General features: G+C 33.3%; 3 protein-coding genes across 5 annotated transcripts; 1 reads left to right on the top strand and 2 right to left on the bottom strand.

Annotated features, from left to right (window-relative positions):
* Positions 1 to 92: 92 nt before the first annotated feature.
* Positions 93 to 880, bottom strand: LOC141445805 (uncharacterized). Its single transcript, XM_074111850.1, has 2 exons — positions 740 to 880; positions 93 to 395 (listed from the first exon to the last, which is right to left on the bottom strand). The coding sequence occupies exons 1-2, from the start codon at positions 878 to 880 to the stop codon at positions 177 to 179; spliced, it is 360 nt and encodes a 119-aa protein (XP_073967951.1). The 3' UTR covers positions 93 to 176.
* A 6-nt stretch (positions 881 to 886) lies between these two features.
* LOC139988743 (uncharacterized) lies at positions 887 to 6,826 on the bottom strand. 3 transcript variants are annotated; one of them, XM_072006468.1, is made up of 2 exons: positions 4,794 to 6,826; positions 887 to 4,699 (listed from the first exon to the last, which is right to left on the bottom strand). In XM_072006468.1, the coding sequence occupies exons 1-2, from the start codon at positions 6,474 to 6,476 to the stop codon at positions 4,502 to 4,504; spliced, it is 1,881 nt and encodes a 626-aa protein (XP_071862569.1). In that variant the 5' UTR covers positions 6,477 to 6,826; the 3' UTR covers positions 887 to 4,501. The 3 variants fall into 3 exon arrangements, with proteins under 3 accessions (XP_071862569.1, XP_071862574.1, XP_071862581.1); XM_072006473.1 differs by having other exon boundaries at positions 887 to 4,696; XM_072006480.1 differs by having other exon boundaries at positions 4,563 to 6,825.
* A 180-nt stretch (positions 6,827 to 7,006) lies between these two features.
* Positions 7,007 to 10,182, top strand: LOC139988767 (uncharacterized). The gene is made up of 7 exons (XM_072006486.1): positions 7,007 to 7,144; positions 7,787 to 8,017; positions 8,418 to 8,772; positions 8,878 to 9,463; positions 9,533 to 9,606; positions 9,680 to 9,836; positions 9,967 to 10,182. Exons 2-7 carry the CDS (start codon positions 7,992 to 7,994, stop codon positions 10,089 to 10,091), a joined length of 1,323 nt encoding a protein of 440 aa, XP_071862587.1. The 5' UTR covers positions 7,007 to 7,144; positions 7,787 to 7,991; the 3' UTR covers positions 10,092 to 10,182.
* Positions 10,183 to 10,850: the final 668 nt, after the last annotated feature.

Raw genomic sequence — 10,850 nt, 5'->3', positions numbered from 1 at the left:
TATTCGAGACAGTTATTGTTTTCTCAGAATAAATTATTTATAATTTTACGGTAATAATAGTGCGATAGAAGACTTTAAAAAATAATAATAAATTAACGGGAACAAAATTTTATTAAATTTTTACAGTCACAAATGCCATCAACAATACAATCATAGAGGATTATTGTTACAAAAAATTATAATAAATTTATGTTATTTGTTCGGTGTGGTTTTCCATAAACGTAGACTCGGTAATGAAATCCTCGGGAGTATTTCGACCTGAACTTAATTTTAATGAAATTATATCCTATCCCACCGGATGTCACCCACATAGCTCCGTTGTTCTCGTCAGATAGGGAATCTACTCCTATACATGTGATCGTCACATCGGCTGGTCCATATTCTGCTTCCACTTCCTGTAGGCGAATAATGCAAATCACTATTAAAAGTCTCCTTTTATATCTTTAAAACTGTTTATATCTTTTTGTTTACATCCATTTTAATTTCTTAAATCTGTTTAGACAAGAAACTTATCGGGGAGAAGATAATGATAAAATAATGAAGTAATAAAATAGCGCGAAAAGGCACGCGAAATCTCACTGGTAATAATCACGAAACGTAAATTAAAAATAATACCATTTGATACAATTTCAGTAAAGGATCAGTTTCTCTCAATTTGAACTTTGACAAGCGTCAATGATGCTCGTGTGTCATAGATGTCTGGTCATCGACATCACCTTGAATTATATGTAGTACGTACTTGATATGCACCGATTCTGTACGATCTTCTGACGTCGTAGTCCCAGATAAGTTGCTCGTCTGTCCTTCGTTGACACTGCTCGTTTCTATAGGCGACAACGACCAGTAGATTGAACAAGAGAAAAAACACGACAGATCTCATCCTCTCGTTACGAGATTTGGTCAATTACAACTAGATAGATAATGATCGATTGAAAAAACACCGCTTGACTAATGAAACACGGTAATTGTGTTGTCAATTGTTCGATTTAAACATCAACAACAGATGGAAAATACAATTTATTATCGAACAGACCAATGCTGCGTATAGAACTAACAACCGGACTGTATTAATAGCCGACCATCGATACACCGAAAGTTCCCCCTTCTGGTTACGATATGTATTTACTCTCGTTGCACTCTGCCGGACGCTTCTTCGCAGAGATTAGATTACAACGGTGGTATCTTACATCGTTTTACTCGCTTCTGTTATTTCGACTAACTCCATCGTCCGGTTTCTACCAACGTGATTCAATTACGATTCAATGCACCTTCGATGATATCAGTAATTATACCAACTTTTTATTTGCTTTCTCAAAGTAATTTAGTCTTTTTCTAACAGGCGTTGCAAGAAAAAATTGAAAAAAAAAAGACTAAAGTGCATCTGTTGGAAGGTATACCCATGTTTACATTAGCATGAAAATCGAACCACCGCGAGTCCGTGCGCTTTAAGTAGTATAATCTTGTAATAGCCAGACGTTGCAGCGAGTTTCACGTTGCTTTAAGAATAAGGCGGAAACTTTGACACTTATTTAAAACATGTTGAATATGTAGGCTCTCTTAAATAATTTTTAACCTTCGATGAGGACCAATACATTTAGACTGCTTATTATTGATTTGGTTGATCGTGTATTGTATTGCTAAAGAAAATTTATAGAAATTGTGAGTTATATTATTATTTAAATTCTTTCTGCAAACAATTAAAAAACAGACAATGCAAATTTTAACAAAATGTGTGTATCAAAAGATATCGCTGAAATAAAGGATCGTTCTCGCATAAGAAGCGTATCGATGCGTTAAACATTCTTGCCACTAGGAAATTAGCGGTAAGGTGTAAGTTGTGGCAGTAAACGGACCATTGGTATGCGAGTCAGGTGAATCTGTTCTCACAGTACCGTACCTGGAACCATGTGGTACGCATTACCTAAGAAAATGACTTTCCTTATACCTAGTCAAATCAAGCTAAGAGCTTTCAAGCTTCTTTTTACCATACCTTTCATCTGTAACGCGACCACAAACACTTCGAAACAGATTTTGATGGAAAACACGTGAGAATAGTTGTTAGACTGAACAATTATTAAATGACTCTGAAGTCTTTTTTCGCAGTCCAATACCTTTTATTACTTTCCTACTTTTTCGAAATCGAGAGTTAACATATGCAATACTAAATATGTCGAACAATCGTAAACAAAAAATAATCGAAGTCGTTAATTCTGAGAAATCAAAATCGTATGACGAATTCTTACAAGATATTATACAGGCAATCGTGTACATACTTGATAAATCGGTGATTTTACTGTTGAAACGAAAGAGAGAGAATCATGATAATCGTAAGCCTGTCCTCGGATAACAGGGGTCGACGGCAAAACAAAAATTGGACAACTTGCTTAAAAAATAAGCCATTACGAATCATCACTCTTTTCTCCATGAAATCAGATTAAATGAGACGCTTCTGAACTCGGCTTGGTGACAGTTCGAGCTGTCTATTCTGGATATTTAATATCTGAAAATTATTATGGGAATGAAAAGTACTCTGTTTCGCTTTTCTGGAAAAAATATACGTATTTTACATGGTTTTTTATGTTCTTCGCAAGCTTTTTATTAAATCTTTCCTCTGAATACCGAACAACTATTGAGTTCATCGCATGTCTAAGATGCAATTAAAGTCCACATCAATTTTGAAAAATGAACAATTTCCGTTGTATGCTGTCTCCAAATGAAATGTAAACAAAAAAATAAGGTGGCCTCGTATTGATTTATTTCACCGGCCGTCGTCAAGGAACTGCATTTCGATATTATCGCATGATAAGATTGCGTTACACATTTGGTCGCTCCGTTTTCCGATCTTCACCTTTCATCCCGTTTCATCGTGAAAACAACCCCTATTTTACCTGTATGATCTATCAATGATATTTACGATCATTATTAATCCCCCGTCACATTCTTGTGCAAGGAAAATGTCATGCGATCACGGAAATCTATTTTGACCTAAACATACAATAGCATGCTCGAATATAAATCCCTCATGACACATATCCTTACCTTTATTTTATTGTTTAACAAATATAAAAGTTCGAGTAAAACTGATTCTACTGAATGAATTTCCTAATTCAAAATTTAATTGTAAGCATCTAAAAAAAATTATAATTAACTTCTTATCGTGTAAGTTTTAGATAAAGAGAAGGGAGAAAGGGTTAGAAAGAAAGAAAGAGAAAGAGAGAGAAATTAGTGATAAAATTACATGTTCATTCAGACAGTTGACGACAGCTAAAGATAAAAATTTGCTGGGAAGGAAGAAAGAAAAAATGACGAGAGAGAAAAGAAGAAAACCAGATGGATGATAATACCGACAGCATCTCTCGAACCGGTGACCCTTGCCTTTCAAAGTCCGTTAAGTGCCCTCCGGGTCACTCGTATATATAACGAATTATTTACTGCTTCAGCAATGCAATCGAGCAATCCGATTAATCTTGCTCGTACACTGGTCAAGAACTTGTTTGTTGTTATTGCTGAATCAGATATGTACATTCATGCATTGATCGATGAGTGTCTACAGACACTCTAAGGTGATAGTTTTGATATCTACCGAACTTTGATATAATTTTATATTATGTCAACAATACGTAACCGAGATTGTCTCTTACTTCATAGAATTAGTTTCTTGTTTGAAAAACAAGCCAATGACTTAAAAGTTTGAGTATGAAATTATGAAAGGAAGGTTACGTATTTCGATTATTTTTGATGCAGAGTTTATGTTGTTTAATTGTAGATAAATGAAGAATAATTTTAATGCGTTATATTAAAAAATATTCCGTTCTGAACAACTTTTATTGATACGTTCGTTATTTTCATAATGTGCTCACGAGTATTTACACGAATTTTAGTTAATTTGACTCCTTATAAAATATCAAATACTATAAATATACAGAAATTCTGCAGCATCTCGGTATTCGTCGAGAAATAGAAAAAAGTTTGTAAACCAACCCGCTCTTGAACGAGAATCGTCGCAACATCCTCTTATCCGCTTAGTATGAATAATAGGTCAATTAACATTATTTATAATTTATCGAGTTTGATGTAACAATGTGTAATGAATGAAATATAAAATATAAAATATATTAATAGTGTTTGTATGTAGGTATGTACGCATGCTTATTTACTAGGTAAAGTTCACCGTCGAATCATCGATGTAGAGAAATAAAAAAAGAAATTCGAATTGATTACGAGAAAAGATATGTGTGTCCACTGTACACGCAGTATAATTGTACATTTGCGAAACACGGAATTTTCACTTAATTTTCTCAGCACTATAGCAGTCTATGAAGATAGGAACATACGTTAAATCGCAGCGCGCAAAAGTGGTTTGTCTGACAGCAACGGCACGTGATTCGAACGTGTATATTTTCTTCTGCCTGTTCATTTTCTTGTTTTTCAATTCACATCCACTTTGTTTGTGATTTCAGCAATATTTATTATCGATAAAGATGAACTTGACCTTTGAAATCTATAGATTTCCCGCACGAATCCTCCCTTCCCTTGTATCGTTCAGTTCGATTTTTCTATTTTCAAGCACAGGAATTCGTTCGTTCGATCCGTATCTCCGAATACTGGCTGCCTTCGTGAAATCGCTTGAAATCATGCAGGCTCGTTTCTCAACCATTCCATTCTGTTTTCTTTTGCTCTGACTCCGTTTACGCGACTGCTTTAAAAAATGGACTTTATTAGTGTTCATTAAGATAGAGTTCGCTAAATTTCAGCTAAAATTACTGCACTACCGCTAATGGTGGATGTTGTACCGGCTGTGCTCGAATTATGCCTGCGAGGCGTCTGAATGGTAATTGAAGATGATAGTAGGCACAATATGGCAGTGGGTCCCAGTAAGCGAAAAGAGCTTCTCGTTTGTCGAGTACGGTGCCCAACAGGTGAGGAACGGTCTCTCCCGCTAATCTTTTCAGTGCATAAGATGCTCCATTCGGTAGCAAATGCCTGTCCGACGTAGTCAAGACTCCTGAATTTTGTCTGGAGAAGTGTCTGCAGGGTTTCCATACCAATCGAGGATGAATTCCCGTGTGACAGATGTAGGGTAAGCTAACGCCTACTCTACAGCCGATTGGCACTAGTTCTCCTTCTTCCGTTACGGCTAATCTGAAGCTCAAGTGCCCATTGATCCTGGTACTAAACAACCGAACGAAAAATCTGTCGAGCCACTCCATTATTTCCGGATGTTCTTCAGGTATCAAGCCTCGCTCTTCGTCCACCAAGCAAGTCACGTTAGCAACAATCTTCGACTCCTTCACCGTAGTGCAAGTAATATAGTGTCTGTCGCCAGGGTCACGTATTACTATACAAGGTTTACTTTCGCTAATCTCGTATTGCTGGTTTCTGAATTCCCTTATAGTCGGAGGCAGTATCATCTTGCTTCGATCTCTCATTCCAACTGGTCCTGCAGCTAGCATCAAGTATCTTCCAGTGGAGAACGCATTCTGTTCGTACATTCTCGAAACATCTTGTATAGAGCGTAAAACGACATGACAGGGAGTCGGTAGACCTAATGTTTGACATCTTTGCAGAAGTTCCAAGGGATCGTCCAGAGTTGTCACTTCACTGGCACCGGGCACGAAACACTCACAACCCATTGTCTCCAGGTAAGGTTTCGCCAAGGCGTCGTAGTAGGCCGTGTTACTAGCACTCACCGGAATATAATAGACAGCCTTCTCTATTTGGACAATGTCTTTTAACGCTTTGATGTACTCGATCGCGTTTCCAGGTCCTGGTTTCGGAATTGTATAGAACTTGGAGCACGCAGTTGAGAACTTGGCCAAGCTGAATAAACCCTCTAACTCGCAGATCACCACTCTAGCGCCGGCTTTGTAGAAGTTTCGTGCTAAGTGAACTGTTTGCACCGTGCTTCCACCGCTAATAAGAACGCAGCGTTTAGTACGAGTCCTCTCCGAAACCGGAATATAGAGCACGGTCAGGAACCATTTGAAAGTGGTCAAGGGAAATTGGAAAATTAGCCATAGCATGTAAACCCAAATAGATGCTCCGAGTGCTGGCGCCCAGATCGCATAAGTTATTACGCAGATGATACCTTGAAGTACTACGTATAACATGTCTACGTACACCGACAAAATTTTCAGTAGCAACGAGTCATTTCGATTATGATCCTGTCCTTGTGTTGGCTGAGCTTGATAGCTTAACTGTAACCTCTGTTGGTGTTGTTGATGTTGCTGCTGTCGTTTCGGTGAAAATATGACAGTAGGTGTGCCCGAATTGTTCGATGACTGGGAGATGTTCGATGCATTGGAATGATTAGAAACATTCGATACGGATCGTTTCAAAGTAGATATCGGTGATATCAAAGGCGGCGACGTAGACAATGGTGAACTAGGTATCGGAGGCGATACGCTATTGCTCCTGGAAATCGGTGGACTCGAGGACCAAAACCTCGAAACGTTTTCACTGGTACAGGCTGGCATTGTTAATTTTTTTCTCTTACTTCCTTGTAATTATAATCGAATATAAAGGAATCGGAGTCAGTCCCACTCCATCTCGAATATAAATTTTTTTTCGAAAAAAGAATTCATAGTTCGATCTTGAGAACGACTTAAATTTTATTCTCTAAGTAGAAAAACATCAGTAAAAGATTAGTTGTTTTCGATGTATGACTTGAGAGACGAGTAAGTGTGATTGTTGGCCAAGAGTCCAGTCGAAAGAGAACTTATACGAGGCACGTGTATATTACTCGCGAAGCGAACACTGATCCTTTAGCTCAAATTTTTCGTGTAATTTGTCAACGAATTTGCCGGTATGCACACACAGCTTTAACTGAGGCCGGTCCTCTGGTCTCTTGGTCTCTTATGCGCTCTGCATCTCGGACGCACTATGAACCGAGGTCTTATCTAATCGTGCAGCTTCAGACATCGCGACTAAAAGAAGGAATCGAGTCCTCACTCTGATCAGCGTCTCGTCATATATTTCCATTTCTTTCTTTTTTCTTCTTTTTTTTTTTTTTTTTTTGTTATTGTTGCTACAAAATTACATTAAGAACAGTTGAGTAAATAATAATTCTGGGGAAATATAGCGATTAAACATCTAGACAAAAATTTATAAACATATTAGAAAAAAAACGGACGATGGTTATCAGGTATTTATAAAATATTAACAAATGTATTTTATGTTCCTTTTTCTATTACATATCCTTTAACAATAATTTACTTATTATTTTATGTTTAAAATTTCATTCCGGGGTAGGATGATATGTAAGCTATACACGGGAATTAAAATTATTGTAACCTTTTCAATGTGTTAATTATATATAATTATTTATACAATTGATTATATCATAACTAAGATGATGTAATATATAAAAATAATGATGGATCACAATATTAGTATGACAAGCTGAAAATTTCTTTTTTAATAAATTTGAATTTTTAGCTGGTATTTATCTAAGGTATGTATTCTCTCTTTTCAATACACTGTTTATTTGTATTATTTCAATTACATTCACAACTTGTAACACAGTCGTCATTATTGTTTACGTTCCATATACTATATATATATAAGTACAAATAAATAAGTACAAAGCTGGTTTTAGTGCCAAGTTGTGTTTCAAATGATATTATATGACACTGATACATTTTTTTGTAAAAAATTTTAATTAATAATATATATAATATGTATATTACACTATGTATTATTCGAATAAAATTTTGTAAGACTAGGTATCTAAGATAAATAAGGTTAAATAAGAAATTAAAATATAATAAATCATTGTTTGTACAAGAAAAATGAAACGATAAAAAGCAATCACTAAAGGCAAAACAGTACTTTCACCATTCTTCTACGTCTATGGTCAGAAGAATTTAAATGCGAGTAAACTGTCAACCGTCAACACGAACGTCAGGTTACATTGAATACACGACTGTGTTTGAATATTAATTCTCTTCATCAAATAATTTTAACCGTGTTTAATATTTCCACTTCATAAAATGTCACAAACACCAAAAGCCAAAAAGTAAGGAATTTCTTTATTTTAATTTCTCTTAGTTAAATATTTGAAAGATAAATTTGATACGAATTTGACATTCATACTTTTAAAATGTTTGCTATTTTGATTTAGATTGAAGTACTTAGATATGATTCTGATATAAAAAATATAATAATTCTTTTAGTAGTATTTGTTTATTGTATTGGACTTTCATCTGCTACAATCTTAAAATTAGATAAAAATTTAGTAATAACTATTATACTTATTTCTGTTATTGACATATTATTTACTTATAGTTTATTTCTTCTATTTATACATAAAGAATAAGTTTAAAACGTTATAGAATATTTAAGCCTCTTTAAGATTTTCTTTTATCTTTTTTTGTTTCTTATAAAATTTGAGTGAGAAAATTTTGTTTCTTTTTCAGAGGAATGAAAAGTGCTGGGACTCAAACCACTAAAACTAATACTGTGTTAGAAATAGCAAATTTGCAAGAACAAGTAAAGCTTCTTACAATTGAAGTTCAGCATTTAAGGAAATATATTTTTGCAACTCCTGAAACAGTTCAAAAATCTAGAACCCCAAGTCCAGTAAATCTTAATAACGTAGATGAATTTAATCAAACAGTACAAAATCAAAGTGCATGGAGAAAGGATACAAAGATAATACAGCATGGTTGTAGTTGTAAAACAAAATGTTCTTCCAAAATTTGTGGTTGTGTAAAAAAAAATATTCAATGTACAGAATGGTGTAAATGTAATAATAACGTTTGTGTTAATCAGGTAAATGATTATTTCTTTTCATTCTTCTTTTTTGATTAATGTATAGAATTTTTGTTATTATATATTCTGTATATTATGTATTAAATTAAATATATGATTTTCTAGAAACATGAAAACATAGATCAAAACAAAGAAAATTTAGAACATAATGAATTAACACATAAAAACATAGAAAAACCACAAAAAGGAAATGAACATATATTAAATGTTAATGTACATAAAAGTCTGTTTAGTCCAGATGTAACAATGCAGGAGACAGAACCTAATGTGGAGCAATTTAGATCTACATCTTTATACTTTGGCAATCCAAAAAGATTAACATTTCAGACGTCAGATGAAGAACAGCAACCGAAAGACAAAAATAGAAAATCAAAAAATAAAACTACTCAAAAAAAGAAAAATAGCATCAGGAAAAACAATCTTGAAGTAAATAACTCTGAGACTAATCAAAGGCATAGATCTATATCTAATGAAGACATACGAAAATCAGATAATATAGAAATAGAGAAATATGCATTAAGAAAATGTATCTCTAGCGATATTCAGACAAATGAGGAATTTAAACAAATAAGTAAATGTAAAATTAATTATGTTCAAAACATAAAACATGGTATGGTATCTCTGAGACGTCCTCAGCAAAGATCTAAAAAAGTTGAAGAAATAGCAACCAGCAGTATTGTTGATTCAAAAGGTAAAAAATTCATTCAAAACATGAAATCATAATTCTGCACAATTATACAATTAAAAGTTATGTTTACAGAGGAAACAGGTTCTCCACCAATAGAAAATAATACAGAAGAAATGATAAAAGATAAATCACTTGACATAGACCAAGTATTGAACTTAATTAATATATACAATTAATTCAATGGACATACTATTGAACATGGTTTTTTTATTTCTTTAGGACAATAATGATGATTTTGATCCTATGAAACCTAAACGTGAACTAGCTAGAACACCAGTTCGTGATAATAGCATAGAAACAGTACTTTGTAATACTATTGATAAGTCATTGGCCACGTCCATTATTTCCACAGAAGAAGAACCTGTCATTCCTGCAGGTAAGTAATCTTGTTGTCACCTAGTCTTTAAAATATTGACAATTCCATTCACTTCTATCAATATTAGATATAACAATATATTGTTATATATATATATATGGAATTAAATACTTTACTTTTATTGTTTTAGAATTCAACTATGCCCAAGTGGATTGGGAAAAATATCAAGCTCAGCTTATTGCATGTAATAAATGCCATAGAAAGTTCCATCCATTCAGAATCAAGAAACATGAATCCTGCTGTAAAAAAATGTGATCTGTAATTTTGACATATGGATATGTTTTCAATTTTTATATTAACATTTGCAGTATAAGTAAACAACATATAATTTTGTTATATTTACAAATATTAGACAGGTTTGATAATAAAATAAATTTCTTACAACTTTGGCCCATTTAATATAATTCTACTATCAGAATCTACTATACAATGTTTTTCAAATATCAACTAACAGTACAATAAAACTACCTACATACAATATTATATATATATAATATATAATATATATATAATATATTATATATATAAATGATTGTATGTATACATGTATGTAATTCCTATGTGCGGGTGGGAAACGTATACACGCATATACACAGAATAACACGCATATGCACGCCTTCAAAGTCATACATACCAATATTCAACACTGGTTATTAGAATTTTCCACATATTTTCTAAGTTTTATCTATCGTACATTTCTATGTAATTAATATTTTTGTCATGTTTTTTTATACATCTCTATGTATGTACAATTTGGGGTCAAATTATATAATGCACATATGCTTCATTGATATAGTGGATTTGCGAAAAGACTAATTTAAAACATTAACTTATGTGACATTGTAAAATTAGCAATGGTTTGCTTTTTTCTAATGCTTAAGAAGATATAATTTGGTACATTATAACAAAATGGTATTTTTTTACAGTCTCTTAAGAAGTTATATGATCATTGTGTCTATATTAAATGTTTCTTTTATTAAATTAGCATAAAAATGAAATTATAAGAGCAAATAC

Source organism: Bombus fervidus, chromosome 1 (assembly GCF_041682495.2).
Source record: "Bombus fervidus isolate BK054 chromosome 1, iyBomFerv1, whole genome shotgun sequence".
NCBI lineage: Eukaryota > Metazoa > Arthropoda > Insecta > Hymenoptera > Apidae > Bombus > Bombus fervidus.
The sequence above is the reverse complement of the archived record's forward strand: the minus strand, read 5'-3'. Positions and strand labels throughout refer to the sequence as shown.